The 21,610-nt window shown below is 46.0% G+C and overlaps 1 protein-coding gene across 1 annotated transcript in view; it reads left to right on the forward strand.

Moving 5' to 3' along the window:
• Window positions 1–339: 339 nt before the first annotated feature.
• Window positions 340–21,610, forward strand: part of LOC148339462 (Krueppel-like factor 7) — a 28,875-nt gene continuing 7,604 nt past the window's right edge. The window contains exons 1-2 of the mRNA XM_088291823.1: window positions 340–694; window positions 17,225–17,825. Coding sequence (XP_088147949.1) covers window positions 593–694; window positions 17,225–17,825 — 703 coding nt within the window. The 5' untranslated portion in view covers window positions 340–592. The remainder of the gene's footprint in view (window positions 695–17,224; window positions 17,826–21,610) is intronic.

Genomic DNA, 21,610 nt, shown 5'->3' on the forward strand with positions numbered 1-21,610 from the left:
TCCTAATTAAATATTTACTCTGTGAAACAATACCGGCCAGTCCATCCTGTAGATGTTTACAGCACGGCTTCTGCTTGCAGACTAGCCTCTCAGACCTCTTCCAAATCTAATATAGCCATCCATAAATAGCGCGCCTATCCAGCCCATATTGGCCGTGAGTGACAATGCCCCGGAGCCAATCCGGCTCGCCCAATTCGCCTGGCCCCGCCCCTCCACGCTCCACTGCCACTTTAATGGCCCTCCGACCGCCCATTTACCTAATATGGACAAACAGGGGTGTTGATTGACACATAAAGACACGCCTCTCCGTTTACCCTCGCCCCTCCCCTCCCTTGGCTTCCCATCAGAGTCTATTTTGGCAATACGGATACACATGGAGCCTCCATCACCTCCACTCTCTTTTACGCACCGAGCCCGGTAATGCGCGCAGGTCCTGATCGGCACCTTCTGAGCAATCGATCCCCTTGTGGACTAATATGACCAACATGCGCGTATAGAGGCGTGACACGGCAAAAGAAAACGAAAGAAAAACAACCCCGTGGAGGCGAATTTCCCGTGGATCCGTCTATCTTTTCCCAACGCGAGTGTCAGCATGGACGTCCTGGCGAACCACAGTATATTTCAGGAACTTCAGCTCGTGCACGACACCGGCTATTTCTCCGCCTTGCCTTCGCTGGAAGAGAACTGGCAGCAGGTAAGTGTCCAAACCACGCGCGGCTGACGCTGATCACACTCACGAAAGAGGGACGCCAACTTTTGAGCCAAGTAGAAAGGGATAAATAGGAAAAAGCTGCTTCTTTTTTTTTTTTTTTTTTGCCTCAATCACTCATACAGTATATGTGACACTTTTCCCAGAGCTGGATGGGATGCGGGCGCACGCCGGCGCGTAATAAAGCTGTCAAGTGCGATTTGGGATGATGAAGATACGCAGGCCATCACCGAGACAGAATTGGTCGTGAATTATACATCCGCATTACCGAGTTGTGAAGCCCCCACACGAAGAGATGCGCGCACTCCCCCCCCCCCCCATTCATTTCCCCTAACAACCCCTCACCCGCCTTATCCATAATAGATACCCTGACATGTCTGTCTTTGCATCTTTTAGATAGAATGCTGACGTACATATTCCAGAAAGACATTATCTGCTTTCTTCTATTCTATCTTACTTCCGGATTCGAAGTTCAGCGGATGGCGATGTGAGCACATGGTCACATGATGATCGAGACCATGTGTCATTTTCTGCACAGATCCCCATTGTAGAGCCTTTTTCATGCATAATCTTTTTTTTTTTTTTTTAAACCTAAAATTTAACTGTTTGGGTTGAATTAAATACAAAATTAATGCTATTTGAGCATCTGCACCACCTGCATTGCTGCTTCTGGCGATGATGCTGACCATGCTCCATTTGGCAGACTAACCGAAAGACACAGAAAAAAAAAAAAAAACAATTCTACATATATAAACACAACATAGTTGAGCTTTTCCTCCCTCTTTGCTTTATGCCTAAAGGCGAAAAAAAATGAGAGGCGAACAGTGCGTGACGAAGGATCCATTTGTTGTGGCCAAGCAGCCTAATTGGCATCCCACTGTTACCCACCAACGCATCTTTTCATAACATGCTCCCAACTCCCTGCCTCCACTGTCAGTGTTTTTTTTTTTTTTTTTTTAAATGGCACTCCGCACCTCACTCCCCCCCCTCCCAGCCAGCATCTCTGAATCAATACCAAATGCAAATGGAAGCGAGTGTGAGAGCTCTTATCTGGAGAGGCTGGAAATGTCAGTTTGCTTTGACTGGGATGATTGCCTGCAGCCCACAAGATATAATTCATTTTGGAATGAAAAACAATGTCCCCCATTTAAATTGGACTTGAATTCTCCCACTTGTAGCAACGTGTTGGCTTTACTCTCATACAGATGATGATTTGTTCTGTATGGCAAGATTATTTGCTGCATCTTGAGACACTTTTTTTTTTCCCCGTCCGAAATGTATTATCATTTCGTCTATTGACTCGAGCAAATTGTAATAATCCCACAAACAGTCTCTTGAGTCTCATTGCCCAACGGAAATAACCAAATGTTGCTTTGCGTTGCACTCTCTTGGCAAAGCAAGCCGTATGCCTGCCGCGACAACGTGACCATACCGGCGAATTTGAAAACTTGAGGTTCGCGTATGAAATATATAATATAAGTATGGAGTATGAAATCTTTCGTAGGCAGTTGTTGTCGGTCCACAATGGCTCCCAAAGATGCGAGAGTGGTGACTGTGTCCCCGATCCGTGTTTGCGACGAGTGCTTCCGGCCGTAATCTGAGGATGGACAGCAGACACGAGCAAAAGTGTTTCGGGGGATCTGCACATGGCACATTTGAGGGCGCGATTTGTTGCATTATTGGAGCTAACAGAGCCACGCTGAAATGTCGCTCGTTCCTTGTCGGAACAAATAGCCGCATGCTAATCAACTGGATTGAGTTGTGATTTCCCCTCAGAGACGTAGAACTCAACACCAACAAGGAATTATCTCAGCTGCCGTTCTCACCAGTGTTTGTTGTGCGTTTTTGTAAAGCGCCCTCCGCTTTGATAAAGCCTCATTTTGACATGTGGGGGCCGACATTTCTCAGCATCTTGGGGTGATTTTTCACCCGCCGTCAGACTCCGCTGATGATGCATCTTATTTCTGTTGCACTTGACCCTGATTGGTAACAGGACACCACAAACGACTGTTCATCATTCGCCCCCGGGACACACTCCATGCCCTCCATCACATATAAAATATTATCCCGGAGAGCTTTAACATACACACACACACACACACACACACACACACACACACACACACACACCCACATGCATCCAAAGTGAGTGCATGACTACAAGTTGCTGCAGCGCATCCTGGGTGTCTAAATGTGGGTGGCATCAGAGGCGCTCGCATATATGCGCTCTCTGGCACGCACATTTCAGTGGCTGTCTGGGGCAAGGTGGTGGTGGCGATGGGGCGGAAGGGGGGTTGGAGTGGGGGGGTCGGTGCAAGCATGGCAGTGGAAGCCAGAAGTTGCCGAGTACGCACATTCTCCAGCGCTGCAGGGTTTCACATTTCACAGTCGGGTGGGCTTGAACCCCAAAGGACTGACGAGCTACCGCAGACAGACAAGAAGAAGATGGCCGTCCGGAACGTGTGAGAAGAAGAACGTGGATGGTGATCCCCCACCCCCCCTCCCGTCCTCGTCCTCCTGTTTACAGGAAGGCGCTGGTGAAAAGATCGTGAGTGGCAGCTATCGGAAAAGAACTGAATCCATACGTGCGAGCGCACATCCAGTCGTGTGTCTCACGAAGTTATGTAATCCTCATTGGGCCACACCTGCTTTTCTCACACACGGCCGACTCGGTATCAACCACCCCGCTTTCTTGCCTTTCCGATTCTGCCTTCTGTCCTCGTTCCCGCCTATAGAAGTCGCTCATTATGGATTTTTTTCGACTTGTTCTAGTACTCTTCCCCTCAATTTGGTTGCATTTTATGCCCAAAAAAGATTAGATTAGGCATGATTAAGTGGTCTATAAGCAGGAAAAGTTCGGACAAATGTATGTGTCTCAGACAGCCCTGGCCATTTTCAACGTTTAAAAAGTTAATTAGATTAAAAAAAAAAAAAAAAAAGGCAGCACTGGTTTATTGCTTCGTCCTCATCTGCGTCCAACAATCATTTCAAGTGGAATTCCCTGAGTGAAGTCTCTTGAAGTCTGCAAAATGTATTTGCTCCTTGTTTTCCCAAATTCCCAAAACATTCTTCAAGTATTACACACAGTTCTTGTGATCTTGTGACACTCAGATGGCTAATATGATTGACGTCTGCCTCGAGCCCCAAAACCAGTCAGGAGATCTTGGTCACGTACAATCTATTGGACACGGCCTGTCCGCGTGAAAGGCGGCCTTTGTATAATCCAGCCGTAAGCTTTTTTTTTTTTCCCTCAAAGCATCTATTTGGAGCGTGTCTGTTTGTGCGGGTAAAATAATGGCCATTAAAAAAAAAAAAAAAAAAGAACGAGCAAAGAGTTCATCCAATTAAAATGAGCTGATAAATGAGGCATAACTGCTCCGACTCAATCCGGAGCCGCCGTTAACAAGACATGTTGCTCGCTGTTTGTTCATATTGAGGCTTGCTCAGGTTTATCGCCCGCTGATGGATCCCGTGCACACTCAAGTTTGTGTAATGAGATGTGCAAGTGACCCCCTGACCCAGTAACATCCATTCTGTTATGAGAGCGCTTGGTGAACTCGGCCATGTCTGTCTCATCATTCAGGCAGCCGAAAGGCTAGCGCCAGTGATAGGTGCCTGCGACTGCTTTATGGCCGCTGATGAAAAGCCGGGAAGCATTGATGAAAGACGCCGCGCCGGTGGATGTATTCATTTGCCTGACACGCCGCGGAGGGAGGGTGGGAGGGGGGGGCCGGGGAGCGCTGTGGACAAGCACATCTTTATGTATCGCGCTACCACTCTAAGTTTGATGAACAACGGTGCAGAAAAGTCACTTGTCGTTTGGCGGCCGCACACCCGCGCACACGTGGCGTGGCGATGACTTTCACATCATTTGAGCCCAATGTCGGGACGCTCGTCACACTGCTCGGGCACGCTTGGATGCTCGGCTTGTCACAGACACGGAAAAAGAAGGCTCGTGTTCAGACAAATTTGTGTTCACGCCAGTGATGTTTCATAGAAATTTCTGCTCACGTGAAAACACATTCACAGACTGTCACAGGTGGGCAAAGGAATCCGGTGGCGCGATAAGCACTAACTGTGTTACCATTTTTGCTCATTTAAAAAAAATACTTTTTAAAAAAAAAAAATAATTAAAGTGAAGTAACTTTGGAATCTCGCTCTTAGATAAGACGTTAACCAAACAAAAATAAGATTAAAATGATATAACCCACCGTGACGACATGCAACTCCAAGCCCCTCAGCCTCGCATTTGTGCTCATGGTCAAAAAAACAAAAAAATTCCGTGACTAAAAGCAAAGCAAATAGAAGAGCAGAATGGCAGCCGAAGATCTTGACTCGGCTTAAACATTCAAAATGATACAAGTGTGTGAACACGGTAAAGAGTTCTCAAACCTTTTTGAATCTCGGCGAGATAAGACTCTTGACAAATGAAGGCCATGTACATGAACACGAGCGGTGCAAAACACGTCGGGTCGAGGTGTAACTTACGAAAACACATTTAGATAAATATGAGTGCCTTCATGGGGTGGAGGTTTATATTTGAGCATCAATTTGAGAAAATTCTAAATCAATTCATCCTTGACATTGGGTGTATCCTTGCTTTTAAATGTTTTTATTTATATTTATATTTTTACATTATATATATATGTATATATATATACATATATATATATATGTAAAAATATTTAAAAAAAGAAAAAAATATTTTTATTTTTTTAATAAAGTTTAATTTATAAAAGCTTGTGCAATCAGATTCTACCACGTGTTGAAATTTATCGCCATGACATTTCAGCTTTCGCTGAACCTAACAATTAATAACTATTAGTATTTATATTACTATATTATTATATCTGTCATCAAAACCTGCGATTGGTTGGCAACCAGTTCAGGGTGTACCCGGCCTACTGCCCAAAGAAATCTGTTTTGTTGACCAGTGTAATTGTTCCACCCTTGAAAAAGAACAGTTAAAAAAAAATCTTGAACAAAATGACGAGTAAATACAGATCACTGCAAAATGAGCCAATGAAAGCAGATCATTTTGCTTGTTCTCTTAAATTTGTTACTTAATTAGCAACCGTAGCATGTCGCATGTTTGTTAGCCTATCATGTTTGAGCACATCAACCAGTGAGAAACTTCCGAATCTTTGTGCCTTTAAAGATGTGTATGATTCGCGTGAACATGCATTCAATATACCAAAACGACATCATTCCTTTGAAAAACCGTTTTCAAACCCAACGATCCGAAACCAACCTCAAATCAAAAGTTTGAAAATGAAACGATCCTCTCCCCTCCACCTCATCTCACTCTGCCCTTAACACGTGAAGAGGATGTTCAGGCAATTTTATGGCCGCGGCTGGCACGGCGCTCCGTCTCATCTCACTGCCTACCTGTTGCTAGGCAGCCTTGGCAAGCGATGCCAATAGAAAGGACTCCTGCCTGTTTGCTTGTTTTCCATACGGGAGAATAATCCCACCCCGAGGGAGCGTGCGACGCCCACAAAACAGACATCCAGCCATGAAGACCTTCTCCCACCGGAGCGAAGAAGAGGAAAGAGATGCAGGGCAGAGAGAGACAAGGGCAATTTGACTGAGTAAACACCGCCGCTTGTTGTCATCTGAAGCCAGTCATCAATCACGGCCTTTAGCCTGCCGCCGCTGACGGCGGCAAGGACACGCCGTAAAGCCACTTGTTTATAAAGCAGGGCGAAGCATCTTGACTCTTGGGGGATGCATATGCTTTCAAATTCTCTTGAGATGAGATCTCATCCTGGCCCAAGGTTGCGACGTGGCGGTGGCGCTCGAGCTGGCAATGTTATGTAAGCCACTTTGTGTGCGCTTTGCATGGTCGCACCACATGCAAAGCCGAGGTTATTTTTCACCTGCTCCTCTCGCTTCAAGTGTTTGAATGAGATATATCCAGCTCAAAAATGGGTGGATTCAACTTGAAATTGGGATTGGCCAACATGTCAGAGCGTGATATGCGGTGTTATTTTACTCTGACATTTCGCCTTGGTGTGAGAAAAAAAAAAAAAAAAAACGGTCGTATAAGTGTCAAATGAGAATGACGGTTGGTTTTCAACGGGCTTGGCAAGTGGCCCCCCCCCCACGATTTAATGAGACCTGTGGGAAGAGCCATTAATCAGCATGACACCGAACATGTTTCCTCATTGTTCTTGTCGCATGATGTGAGCAGGCCACTGCGTGTTTAAACCTTTGGACTGCCACACACGGAGAAAAGCCAACCAATGCCACTGAGCTGTCGCGCGGTCGGCCCGGGTAGACGACAAGATTTCAACTGTCGGCTGCAGTTTGTCCTCATTTCAAAAAAATGTAATCTCGGGTGAACTGCTTCACACACACGCATATATATATATATATATATATATATCTTTTTTTTATTTTTTTGGGGCGTTTCGAGTCATTCAGCAATTTTATTCTGTTGCTTTGACCTCATATTTAGAGATACGAGTACTGTATGGTGGCAGCGAACTCAATTGAACTCACTTCACATTGCAAAGCAGTTTGGCAAAATCATCCAAAAAATATATATATTCTATATTCTTCATCATCTGTGAAAAAATGGCTAATATTCCAGTGTCTTCTTGTGGTGAAGTTGTTGAAGATGAAGTACAATTCATTAATGTCTGCATGACTATTGTTTTATACTGCCTCCTGGTGGCCAAGGCGGGCACACAAGAAGGAACAGCACACTGAATTGGATTGTAACATTAAATCAAGATGTGCAAAATTTTATTTCATTAAATGTAATGCTGTCTGTTTTTATAAAGAACAGTATAGTGTGCTATTTTTCCTTATTTAAAAAACAAGAAAAAAAAAAAGCTTTTTAATTCAGTTCAATGGATAGATTTCAGTTCTAAGTGTTTTTAAAAGTGAGCGTGGTTCGATTAAACTTGTATCTCAAGGCACTGCAAAACATAGGCAGTGTCCGTCTCCGAAATACACAAAGCCCAGCCAATCAATGTGTGAATGATCGTTGCTGAGAGCCTCTCAAAGAATCACAGACAGTTCCTTATTTCCTGCTGGTTTCCATTCTTTGTATTATGATATAACTACAGCTACCACGGCAACCCACTTCTTGGTTGCCATGTTGGTTGTCGGTCAATAAAAAAAATAAAAAATAATAATAATGCAGTGTTATAACGTTTTCCGATTATGAACTCCAGTGGTCGCAGTTCTTCTGGTGCACTGAACGTGCGAGGGTCAGTCGACTGGTGTGGCGTTCGGTCGCATGGATCGGTGTACCGCGACCTTTTATGATGCTCTGGCAACCCAATTCAAGCATCCTCTCAACAGGACGTTGGCTCCTCCCAGGCACGGTCATGGCTAGACGGCACATCCTCTTGCTCTTTAGTTTACCGCGATTGCGTCCCAGATATTATTTCATTGTCAAATGCTGCCAATTAGTAAAGCCAGTTGCCCGTGGCCATGGTCTGGCTCTGTCTCCGTTCCGTCGGGGAAAGTTATTTGGGTCGGCAGCTATTTTCAGCCCGTGATGTTGCCAGGAATACTTCAGGGACCAGCCACTGTTTTATAAGAGAGCACATCAATAATTTTCACTGCTGTGTGTGCGTGCATGCGCGAATGTGTGTAAGCAAAGCACAGCGACAGAGCAAGCGTCACAGTACGAGTTGACTGGGTTTATGGGTGTGTGTGTGCGCGTGTGTGTGTGTACAGCAATAAGAGAAGCGTTTGCCTTTGAATATGCCGACGAGCAGGTGGTGCTGGTGTGTCTGTCGGCGCGTGTTTGTGTGCGTCTGCGTCCTGGCACACCGAAACCTGCACGACAACGCAGTTCCGTGTAAAGGTCAAAGGTCAAGCTACCTCGGCAGCTCATCCGGCCCGCTTTTGTTGAGGCGCTTTGGGGGTGAAATTGGGGTGCGGAGCGTCTGCGCTGCGGCAGCGGAAGAGGCCACTGAGTTCAGCCCATCCGTGAGCAACATCAACTCTCACTCTCGGGCTCTCTCGCCACTCTTGGCGGAGAGCCCGGTGGCGAGGAGATGTCTTTCAATATTTTAAGCAGCTTGGGCTAATCTTTCCCACTCGGGTTTGTCTTAAAAGCGTTGCTGTGGGAATCGAGTCGGAGCGACAGCGTACCACCTGCTCATGCCGCTGCACGTAAAGTCGTCGGGATGTGAACACGATTAAATTGCGTAACTGCGCCTGCTTTATTTTTATTTTATTTATTTTTTTTGTAGGAACTCGTTGTCTTTATGACACCACTATGACATTTTAGAGATTGATGTCAAATAAGATGCCAATGTTTTGGACTTGGAGGAATGAAATCAGTCCATCACCTTAATTGATTCAAATGAACTTCTCTTGAATGTCCAGCTTTGAAAAATGAGGAAGTTCCAGAAACGTGGAAAAATGACGGCATTTTTTTGGGCCTTTACTATCAAAGTGGAAGTCGAGCTCGGAAGTTTCCGACATCCGTGGTTATTTGTAAACATGCAAATGCCCAGCATGCAGCATCCTTGCTGTGCAAGCGGCAAGCACACCCACCGAGATGCGTTTTTTTTTTTCCCCTCTGGCTGGAAATAACATTATGCAACCATTAATTCACCCATGTCCTTGCTCCGGTGTCCCTTTGTGTAAATTCTGTGTAAATTCTGTCAATTGTTGAAAAGCATTCCCGGCATATTTTTGGCAAGGCCGCACATGTCATGCACAAGGTAACTCAATGTGCTTCACACAGCACCGAAAAAGCAAAAAGTAAATTAACGAAAAGGACGTACGAGGGGCATTCAATAAATTAGGTGAATTCTTCGGGAAAACGACTTCTAATGTAGATAGATTATTATTTTTTTTTAATTTCCAACGTAGACTCCCAGCACTCTCACACACACTTTTCCTGTCTGTGCACAAGCTTGAGCATTCTGTCAGCGTGAAAATCTTTGCACTGACGTCTTCTTCCTCAACACTGCCTCGTCCTTCTTTAAAACAATTTAGCCCACTTGTAGACATTTCTTCGGTTTGTAGAATTTTAACTGGTTTGCACGCTTCACCATCCCAAAACTTGATAACTGACCGCAGTTCAATCCTGGAGCATGTTTTTTGGTCAGCCATCTTTGTTAATTTTTTAAAATCTGCAAAACAAATTCTGTCCATGTGAAAAAAAGTAAAAAAAAAAAAGTAAGCTTCTTTCTGTATTCTAAGTCCTTACACTGAAACATTCACTGAATTTATTGAATGACCCTGATATATTTTGGACGACATTTAAACACATTAACCGAAGACTTGATTCATTTATTTCTTTTTTTATTGAACATTTTCATGTCCAACATTTTGTGTTCCACAATAATAATTCATAGCACTGTTCAACTGGAACAAAAACCCTGGGGAGCACCTTTCTTTTGTCACGCTTCAAAAAAGAAAGAAAAAATAATAAAAATAAAAAAAATAATTAATAGTGATAATAATAAATTAAATAATATATATAAGTGAATAAATACATGAATAACAGGGAAAACACTCTCTAGAATATAACCAAATTATGACAGGTTTAATAAAAAAAAAAGCCTCAGGTTAGCAATAAACAAACGTCTTGAAGAAGACTTGATTTTTTTTTTTAAACCTTTAAAAAAGTAGATTAAAGAAATAAAAGTAGCTTTCCAAAATGTGTACAAATGTTTAAAAGACTTTAATCAAATGTATGGCAGAAAAGTGACATTTTTTAACAGTTTATTCCATTTGCCTGCAGCATCACCACGAAATGCCGCTTCACCATGTTTTCTTTGCAATCTGAGCTCTACAAACTGACCCGAGTCGAGTACTGTAGTCTGGTACTAAAAATATCATTGACGTGATCAGCGACGAGGCGCCACTTTTATTCCATTAGTGCTGACTTAAGAAAAAAAAAAAGTGCCCGGCGCGCAAGCCCAAGTGCACGCCGCCACTTACCTGAGCTAATTCACCTCATGCCGCTGCCACTGCCCATCTTTCGATGCGCTCTCTTGTTTTCATTTGGCACGGTAGGGATGACGGCGGCCCGTTGCACAATGCCAGCGTGCTTCCTTAATTCAGCATGTATGAATGAACCTTATCAGCGGTGGCACAGCGCCACCGTTGCCGTCGGGACGTGATTGTGCTCGCGAGCGGCCTTTTTCACATGCTCCGCTGTGTGAGTGCGACTTTTTCCGCTCCACTGTTCCCTTTATCTCTTGCCCCTGTTATTGTCGGCCCGTCTTCCTGCTCGCGCTCGTTCACCGCTCGCCACGCTTTTGTTTCCTCGTGCCTTTTCGCAGCCAAGGACTCGCTCTTTGGACCCGCCATTGTGTGCGGTAGTGAAGATTAGCCAGTCTGACTCACACAATGTGGGGTACCCTACATCCGGCGCACAGAATCCCCAAATCCCACCGCAAGCTGTAAAACCGCCGTTGTCGCCGAACAAAACCACCACCACCACCCTAGAACTCCCTACACGCCCCCCCCACACACACACGCGCCGTGCGCATGTTGCCGTAAAATGGCTGAAATGTCTCGTGATTAGATTAGGATGGTTTTGACAGCTAAGAGGGGCTACTTGGCCAATCGTACGCCGATAAACAACGGCTCACCCAAATCCAGTTAAAGAGACTTTCCTCCTTGGCGCTCTCGTCGCTGGGATTATACCCCCCCCCCTCCTCCCCGCTTTTGCCTCCATCCTCTTTTGCCGCATCTTCATCCCTCCTCTCCATCGTTCCTCTTCTGTCTCGAGCTCTCGATCCTCTTACGCACTCACTTCTCAAAGCATCGTTCTTAGCCGAGAACAAAAAGTCATTTTCCGCTCGTTGTCGCACACCTTTCAGGGAGATTGGCTTCGGTCGTTAAAAGTGCTGCACACTTGTTGTACCCCCGAGCCCTCCTGAGCGCTGTGCAGCTCAAGGTGAGCGGAACCTCAAGCGCTCAATCTTATTACATGTCATGCGAAAGACGGATTATCCACCTGTGATGTTTCTTGGAAAATATTATACTTGGCATGGTTGAGGTCGCGGCACGGTGGACGGCTGGTGAGCACGACGGCCTCCCAGTGTAGAGGTGCAGGGTTCGATTCCATCGCCGACGTTCCTGCGTGGCTTTTCTCCGGGTATTCCGGTTTCCTCCCACATTCCAAAAACACGCACGGTTGATTGATCATTCTAAATTGTACCTCCCTCGGTGTGAGTGTGAGAGCGAATGGTTGTTCGTCTTTGTGTGCCCTGCGATTGGCTGGCAAACCCGTTCAGGCCTACAGCCCCAAGACAGATGGGCTCGGCTCCAGCACCCCGTGCGACCGACGTGAAGAGAAACTGAACAGATAATGGATGGATGGATGTTTGAAGTTACAGAAGTAAGACTATTAGGAAATAGACGTACGCTTCAATTGAATGCAAAACAAAATATTTCAAAACAAAAAAACGGATCCACTAAACGAGGAGTCATGTTTTTATACTCGTGCATTATCCGCTCCGAGCCCATCAGCAAATTGTGATTTAACAACTGGCGATGTGTTGTTATCAGCTCGGTGCTCACGCGATCTGAAAGCACCGCAAGACTTTGACGGAAGGGCCCGACGCTGGCACTGATTATCACTGCCGGGCTAATGTCGGCTGATAAGGCCGCGTGTGTAATTAAGCTGTTTCCGCCACATGTTATCTGGAACGAGGTAAGACGCAACTGCCGGCAGAGATGGAGCACTTCGTCGATCAGGAGTATCTGGATCTTTTGACTCTAAACTGCAGCGCGATGTTTGTAGATCTTTCACCCCTGGCGTGACCCTCTTTTCTTCGTCTGCATGTTTCGCCTCTCAGAAAGCAGATAAATGAGCTTCCTCTCTCCAGCTCCCTTCTCTTTGTGTCTCTCCTTTCCCTTATTGAATTTTTATTTTTTTGTGCCCCACCATCGCCTCTCAGATCCCTCCTGGTCCAAACAGCGCACCCCTGCCAGTCATCCTGTTGAGAATAGCGCGTAATGCAAAAGGGGCGCTCAAGTTGGGGTCGAGCAAAATGAAGCGTTGCCTCCCTTGGAGCCCCGCAGGCTGCTTGGCCACGATGACGCCGCGCTGCTCTCGGAGGAGGCTGCAGCTTGCAAGGTGGGGTGGGGGGTTGCGCAGCCAGGAGCCTAAAGGGGAGCTTAGCAGGAAAGGGGGAGGAGGGTGAGTTCTTTTGGGATCTTGCGCGCATGCAGGTGGGGGTGCGGTGTGTAAGGATTGCTCAGCGAAGCTATAGATTACAGTCTGTCTGCGGCGACTGCCACCACTGATGAGCTCTATGCAGGCATCATTCCCGATCGATTAGTCACTGCAATGCAAACACACACACACACACACACACACACACACACACACACACACATGATGGTGAGATGGTCAGCGCCGTGGGCTGCAGGTCATTTAGCTGTCACCTCAAAGTGATGGCCGGGCCCAAGATCAATGGGAGGCCTGTAGCACCTCGCCAGGATGAGACGCACACAGCGGGACTCTGCATCAAAAGAATAAGAGCGTTAAGTTGACCCTGACTTCGTAAATAAATAAAACCAAGTGCTCCGCTTTAACAACCGCGCCCCCCCCACCACCTTATTTGTGGGAAAACCTTCACAAGTGCGTCGCCACAAGACGAGGAAAGTCAACGGCAAAGCAAACCCGGTGGACTCCGGAGTTTTTTATTTATTTTTTTTTAAATATTTCATCGATCTGTGACTTGCCATTAACAGGATGTCGCTTGTTATGCTAAATAATGCAGAATCGATGTGTCTAAGAATTTACATCGAGGAGAAAAAAAAAAAAATCCATCTTACTCAGCAATAGTGCAGCGTCGAAAAGGACAAAGTAGATGAATCGGTTCCTCCTCACATCCCCATGTAAACCTCTCGGCATTTAAACGCTTTTTTTATTTTATTCATAACACCTTGTCTCTATCACAGCATCTGTAAAAACTAAGTATGCTAAAATTAACGAGCCATATCCATCCCATTACATTTATCTGTTTAGTGGTGTTTTGGGTGCTCCTTTAGGGCATTATGCACGCTCCTCTGTTCATATTTATAACCCTGACTTTTTATTAGCGGCGTAGCGGGGAGCTAACAGTTGGGAGGCAGCCTGCGCTTTGATGGCGGTGGCAGGCTGGTGGAGGGAGGCGACGGGGGAGAGGGCATCAGCTGCCAGGCCCAGGGCCCCGCAAAAGAGGGGAGGTGAGGCTGAGCCTCGCTGTCTGTCTGCTGTTGTCACACCTGCTCTATTTAAAACTGCAGTTGTGCGTCTGCCATGCGCCGGTGGCTCCTTTTTAATGATTTCTGTTGCATTTTGGAATTTTTTTTTTTTTTTTTTTTCAAGAAGAAGAAGCCCAAAACAAGCTTAAGGGGCTCGGAAAGAAGATTAAAAGCTATAAACTGTGCTAATCTATGTAAAGAAATCCTTGTGCAAATATGCGACATTACTCGGCACTCTACACTCATTAAAATGGACGAATGAATATAAAGGCATAGAAATGTCTTTTTAATTTCCCTTTTGTACAGCAAATGCTTGCATCGTGTATTTTTTTTTTTTTTAAATCAAGGTGCAGCAATTTGTGCAAACATGTAAGCAAGGCCTGCCAAGTGATGTACAGCAGAGAATACCTATGCTAGTGAACCTGCAGATGAAACACAAAGCAGCTTACATTGTTGGCATAAACAGGATAAGAGATCTAATTTGCTCCTGTCTGTGTGATACACGAATTGCACACATTTACTTACATATAGAAGCGTTGACTCAGTTGTTTTCAACCTACAGTCTTTCGCATCATCACCTTTTTGCCAAAAGAATCAAACATTTTACGTGAGTAAGATTCAAGTCTAGGGGTTTATATGATCTCGCCAAAATAACAAGAAATTAGAACCGGTTTGGGATTGTCACCCGCTTATTGCATTTGCTTTCAGCTACCACAGAACAGCACTTTAAAAAAAAATATTTATATATATAAATATATATCATATATATTTTTTTTTTTTAATTGGAAAATGCCAATGATACAAAAATAATAAATTGGCAACTGTAGAAATCAGTACAAATACGACCTCCCCCCTGGAAAAAAGAAAAAAAAAAAAAAGAAAAATGAAGACAGAAAAAGGTTACGTAACAACATGAATGGGGCAAAAAGGTTTATATAAAAAAAATTTGAATTACTGCAAATCTCCACTGTTTTCAGAGCCTTTTCTTTGACAAATACCTAAAAGTGCTGTTTAAATTCATTATAAAAGGCAATAAAGCATGGCTTTCTTCTATGGAATTTGCAACAATTAATGCAATATTTTAACATTATGACCAAAAGATTTATCAGTTAATATGCCTTAACTTTTTCCACACTATCTTCAAAAAAAAAAAAAAAAAGCGATCCTGTCATCCCTTTCAATATTATCGTGAATAAACTCACAGAATTTCTGCCATAATAAATGAACAGTTCCAACAGTTTCAATATCTTTCCCGGAGTACAGCTCTATTTTTCGACGTCGCTTGCCTCCGACGTCACCTCAAACAAGGCGGAACAAACATAGACCAGGGTACATGAACCGCTCTTAAACCGACACTAAGATTCAAGACATGTGCTACCGGATGGCTGCAAATGCACCGTCACCGTCGCCACCTTTCACTCCCGCCTCATTTCGGCCCACGTGAAGGAATCAACCCAAAAAGCACATTAGGAAAATGGAACTTGGCTTTGTGCAAAACCAATAAATGTCGGCACTCTAGACGGGCTCTCCGCCAAGTCGTCTCTCTCTCTCTCTCTCTCTCGCTCGCGCTTTAGGGCACCATATCAGCAAAGCGATTTGTTTATGCATGAGCGTACAGTGGGTGTTTGCGCAAAAAAACACGAGCGCTGAATAATTACACTCAGAGCAGCATAATTATGCTTCACGCACGCAGACGCCGTGGCACCACCCACATGGCGCGGCCTTAAAACGCGCGCAAGCTGCTGATCTACGACATGACCTTCTCTCCAACAAGGTTAATGTCACCACCTGGGGGACGTGGACGCGGTGGGGCGATGGCGTCTGATGGAGTGACAGGAGGGGAAGAAAGCGTGGCCGTCACAAGTCGCGCAAAAGTTGCACACGCTCCAACTCTGACAGAAATTGTAACTTTATATTCAATGAGTGTTTTTGGTGTACGTGCATCCTCCTGTGTGTGTGTGGTGCCACCGACAGGACCCTCTTACACACTTCCAAAAAAGTATTCACTCCCCCGTTCCTTCTGCGGAGAAAATGAAGTCAAGACCTTCCTCGGCTCTTTGACCGAGTCGCCGCCGTCGCTCTACTCACTTTCCGCTTCCCTCTCCCTCCCACTTATCCTCTTCCGTCCTCTTTTCTGCCTGCTTGGGCTCTCTCTCCCTCCCACACACACTCTCACCTTGGTTTGCAATCCTCAGCGCTTTGCTGAAGAAATTCCTCTCTGAGTGGCCGGTTTAGGCGGGTAATTAGTGCTCACCTTGGGAGAGGAAGCCGCCGCCACGATGAGAGGACTGAAAAAGTGAGGCGAAACCGGCGCGGATGTGAAACATCACTCCAACATGTTTGGCAATTTCGATACGGCGTACAGGAAGCGAGAAATGATGGAGGCGTGTGGCGCAGGGAGGAGGTGGGTGGTCTTCATTTTAATTTGATGTCAGTATGCAAATGGTGTAAACATTGCAAAAAAAAAAATGAGATACCCTTTTGTTCCTGGAAGACACATTCCCTTAGCAACAGACCCCACCCTGCCCAAAAAAAAAAAAAAAAGTGTGATTTTATTTTTAGAAGGTGCAAACAAGGAGAGAAGGATGCGAGAAGAATTGGGGAAGCAGGAGCGAGGTGGGGGAGGAGGGGGGCGGGGAGTGTAAATATCTCTGATGTGTTCAGTCTGTAAAACCTTATTTCTGATAATGGGAGCAGCGACTCGGCGTGTCAGTGCCTATTTACACACAAATGAAGTGGGGAGTCGTACGCACCCGCCCGAGCTGCTCGCCTCCATCTCAGCTGTCAAAACAGGTTAGCGGCTACAAGTGAAACACAACGATCCCTGGGATCAAACTGCCGCCGTCTGCCCGCACATAATAGCTTTATCCTTGGACATTGGACGCCTTCATCCCTGGGCCGGCTCGCCTCATCCGAGCTTGACTACAGCGCGTAATCGACTCCTCACGACGCCAGTGCGCACAAATCGACGGACAAATTTGGTTTAGTCGCTATGATTAGGTGGGGGGGGGGGGGGAGTAATTAGGAGGAAGCCAACCATAAATACAGAGGAATAAATCTTCCAATACTAGTTGGCTAGAAGCTGACACATGCATGTTTGTCACGTTTGATAAGAACTTTATGCAGTTTAGGACATCTCCTGTTTTGCTCGCAATCAATCAGCGTGTGAGCACCGTCGCAGATTTCTGGTCGCGTGCGTGCGGGATTTTTTATTTTTTTTTCGTGACAGAGTGAGTTGAGTGCCCACAAGTGCATGATGACATACGGGATGATGGATGTTTATTAAATTGGATGGCTAACTGAGCGTTCGTCTGTTTTTATCTGTTCCAGACCTGCCTCGAGTTGGAGCGCTATCTGCAAACGGAGCCAAAGCGTCTGTCGGAGCTCTTCGACCACGACTTGGATGGACTCTTGACCCCGGCCTACCTGAAGGAGGACGGCGAGGAGGAGCTCGCCGACGTTCTCCTCCCCGGCATACGTGAGCCACCGAGCACACCGACGGAGATACTCTGCCCCACACGGAAGAACCTCCCCTCCGCCACGTCGATAAAAACGGAACCAAAGGTACCAGAACCCTCAGAAGAGATGGAAGGAGTTCACCAGGCCCAGCTCAGTGCCGTCACCTCCCTGACGCCGCCCTCGTCGCCGGAACTGGGCCGACACCTCGTGAAACCCAGCCCGTCCCTAACGGCATCCGCCGACGGGACGCTCACCCTCAAGCTGGTGGCCCGGAAGGTGGGGCTCAGCGCCGCCCGGCTGGTGGCAGCGCATCCGCTCCCCGTCCAGGTGAAGGAGGAAGACGAAGGAGTAGCGTGTGTGCTCGGGGAGCTTCCAGAGAACAAGAAGAGGATCCACCGCTGTCAGTTCAACGGCTGCAGGAAGGTTTACACCAAGAGCTCACACCTAAAGGCCCATCAGAGGACACACACAGGTGAGACGATTTTGGGATATCTCTAATCGTGCCACTTGCATCACTCGGTTTCCGTGGACATTGGGTATTTTCCAAGTTACTGAAGCGTTCTCCATTCTCAGTGAAGAATGATCTGAAGTACGGAATGAAAACCACTTGTAATATTGAAGGAGTGACACCGCTTCTGTCTTTCGACCTGAACTCCAGTGACGAGACTTTTGGTGAGAGCGAATGGGGAGGGTCCCGATGCCATAACTCTCTCACTCGTCCATCTCCATCCCAAAGCACTCAGACCCCTGTCGGGGAGCTGTCCTGCGCCTGAGTAACTGCTCAGTGATGGATGGATTGACCTGGATCGGCCGCCTGCCATCCCCAGCTTTATTTCTAACCCCACCACCACACACCCCCACTTCCCCCTCTAACGCTTCCTGCAGGTCTAGGTCATTGACTGGCCACCTTTTGCTGGGGCTGTAATCATCCAGAAACTGCAAATATGTTGCAGACATAACCGTCATGGCAGGTTGCCTTATATTGTCGCGTGTCAGGGCACGACTTTCCGTCATCTCCGAGGTTCTGTGATCCATATTTGATGATTAGGAACTTGCGTTATGGGACGTTAGTGTTGTTACGTTCCAATTTACTTCCAAGCGGAACTTCATCATTAACTTCTTGAACAGTGTGAGGTAAACTTGATCCACCATATTTTGAGCAATAAATCTATTTTCAGATTACTCACGTGAGTTTTTTTTTTTTTTAACGCAAACGTCCAGTATTCTTCGGGATAAACTCACGTGTGGTAAGTTGCGTGTATTGTGACAGCTCGGGTGTGACTGACGGCTGTGATGTAGGTATGCAAGGAGCCGAGGAAAACAAGCGCGCGGGTCTTCAGTAGAGAGTTGAACAGCAAGTGTTTATATTTATAGATCAAATACGTTACCAATGACAGCGTAGCAAACAACCCACTATAACGGGTGGTTTCAGTACTAGCAGAATAATCTCAGTAAAAGTATGTTCAGTAAAATCAACTGCGCCAGCCGATGTTGGCTGCTGATTGGTCATTGGAGAAGACGGATGACATGCGTTTAGCTGTTCATGGATTGAACAGATGAATTTGCACCCCTCAACGCCACTGTCAAAGCTGCGCAACGTCCATGTTTATGCTTCGGAGCGGGGGTCTTCAATCCTGTTCCTCGAAGGCCGGTGTCCTGTTCGTTTTCCGTCTGTCCCTGGTGCAACACACCTGAACGATCGTTATCTAGCTTTTGCAGCCCTTGCTGATTATCTGATCGTTTGAATCAGCCGTGTTGCTGTTGGAAAACCTGCAGGACAGCGGCCCCCGAGGAACAGGATTAAGGACCCCCTCTTCGGAGTAAATCGGCTCGTCTCTGACTTGTTTGACAAAAGGCCAAGAAAACTCTTAAGGTTCGATTGAACTTTATCTTACTCAGTAAGTGCTCGCCGCACTAAAACAAGGACACACAATCATTGTGTTCACGTGTCAAGAATAATTGCCATCCAAGTGGGTAAAAATTATGTCAAGTGGGATGACCCCAAAAAAAAAAGAAGTCAAGTGTGCAATTTCAAGCTACTTGTGTTGACCTGACACAAGATAATTGTGCGGGTTTAAGATGAAACTGCAAATAAATGGAATGTTTTCGCTACATAGATGCAGAAGAGTGACGTGCAAAAGGACAGAAGGCAAGAGTCAAAGAAGCCAGGAAGGATTTAAGGCAACGACCCTCTTTGTGAAGCAACAGCTGTACCGCAGGCTCCCCAGTCACCGCGCCATTATCCTGACACGTTTAAAGATGTCATTACTCAAATCCTCTTTTTCTTGCTTGTTATTTCCATAAATTACTGCCGGCGAAAAAGGCGACGATTTAATCTGGAATTAGACGGGTCGGCATGGAATAGCGGTGCCCTGTGGAGCTTTTTTGTGAATAGGCTTATGACAGATAAGGAGTGGTACAATTAGATAGGGAAGAGCTAAAACACAAGACTGCTGGAGTTATTCTTCCTCTGTCGCTCGTTTGACATCCTTCATCACCTTCCTCTCGCCTCTCCTGTGTCTCCCTTCACGAGAATATTTGAACTCCAGTTTTTATTTGACTCCCGTGGTAGTCGCGGCTTCTAACATATTATATGCCACGTGGCTGTTGGTGAGTCGTAACATGGTGGCAGGCAGTCAACAGTGGGACGCCGGCTTCTGGTTGTCACGGTTACGCTCCCATCATTGTATCCATGGTCACTCACTGGCGGCGACCACGCGGAAGCTATCAGCGAGTAAATGACGTGAACTTGCACTACCTGTATTTTTGCCGAATTGAAAGCAATTTCAAAGAGAAGTTGTCCCGTTTGACACATCAATAGTTGCGCCCACCTCAAAGCTCTCTATTTACCAGTGGTGGCGGGTCAAGACCTTCATGGCGTTCTCTGCAGGCCTAACATAATCGAGAAATCAGGATCATATTCTTCACATTGATGTCATATTATATCCTAGTGTTGAATTTCTAGGGGAGAGTTTTGATCCAATCAGAATTCAGCTAATTTGTGTTGCCAGGCAGATTTCATAATACCAGTAGCACACATTATTTGTCCAAGTCCTACAGATACAATCATGCGAGCGTCCGTTCTGTGTGTGTGAGGGGTGTTTACAGTTGATAGACAGTTGCGAAAGCCAATCAGATCGCGAGTTGATGACAGGAAAGCCTTCTCGCTGGCCTTACGTTGAAGGTGATGAACGCGTCTTCTGATTCGATACTCACTTGTGAGGGGGCAGCGCTATGCGGAATCAACACACTGGGAAGTCGTCACTGGCGACCGATCAGAAATCTAAAATATATTCTTACTTTTTAAAACCACAATGGCCGAAGGTGGGAAAAGTGTGGATTTAATTGCGGATACACTTGCAAGACCATTTTCAAGACGGACCTTTCAAGAGAAGCTTAAATGATGGCAATATGAGGGGGATTTATTCAAGTCAAACTAAGTACGATTTCACTGAAGGCCTTTGTGTGAAATGCACGTCCCACCACTGCTATATACTCCCCCCCCCCCCCCCTTCCACCTTCTCTTCATGCCACTGCCCCCAACCCAACACTGCTCTCTCATATCAAAGGCTGAAATGCCGGTCGCAGGTCGGAGCACATAAAGCGCTCTCGGAGAGGCTCTCTAATGACCCTCTGAGACCAAGATGCGCGGCATTGGCTCTGGTTAATGGAGGAAATGCAATTAAGATCAACACTGGCACCTGAGAGGCTGCAGTGCATTTGCTGTTTGTGTGTGTGTGTGCGCATGTGAGGGAACGTTCCGAAGTAACAGAAGACACATGATATGATTACGGTGACTCAGGAAACACCCAGTTATCCCATTACGGATGCCAATGTATAATTGCTTATTTGATTTGATTACTCTGCAAGGCATTTTAGAGAGGAAGGGATTGGGGGGGGGGGGCGGGGTCGGCGTTTGGACAGCGTGACTTGTCTGAGCAGTGGCTTCGGAACACTTTTGATGGAGCCTGTCACCACGCAGAGGATTTCTAATCATTTGAAAGAAAGCAAATGATCCACAACATAATCCATGACGGTTTTCTAAAAGTAACAAAAGCGTAATCTGATTACGCTGATGACTTTGGGCTAATCTGCTGGATTAGATCAGTGATCTTCATTTATTTTATTTTTTTTTTTCCAGTGACGCTCAGTCCCAATGAATGGAAGCGGCGTGTGCACGTGCGTGTGTGAGGTGGCAAGTCTGTTTTGCGAGGGTATCTTGAGAAAGAAAAAGGTGGGGGAGGTGAATTCTGTTAC

This window comes from Idiotropiscis lumnitzeri, chromosome 3 (assembly GCF_059441095.1).
Source record: "Idiotropiscis lumnitzeri isolate Australia: NSW breed Sydney's pygmy pipehorse chromosome 3, RoL_Ilum_1.0, whole genome shotgun sequence".
In the NCBI taxonomy this organism is placed as follows: domain Eukaryota; kingdom Metazoa; phylum Chordata; class Actinopteri; order Syngnathiformes; family Syngnathidae; genus Idiotropiscis; species Idiotropiscis lumnitzeri.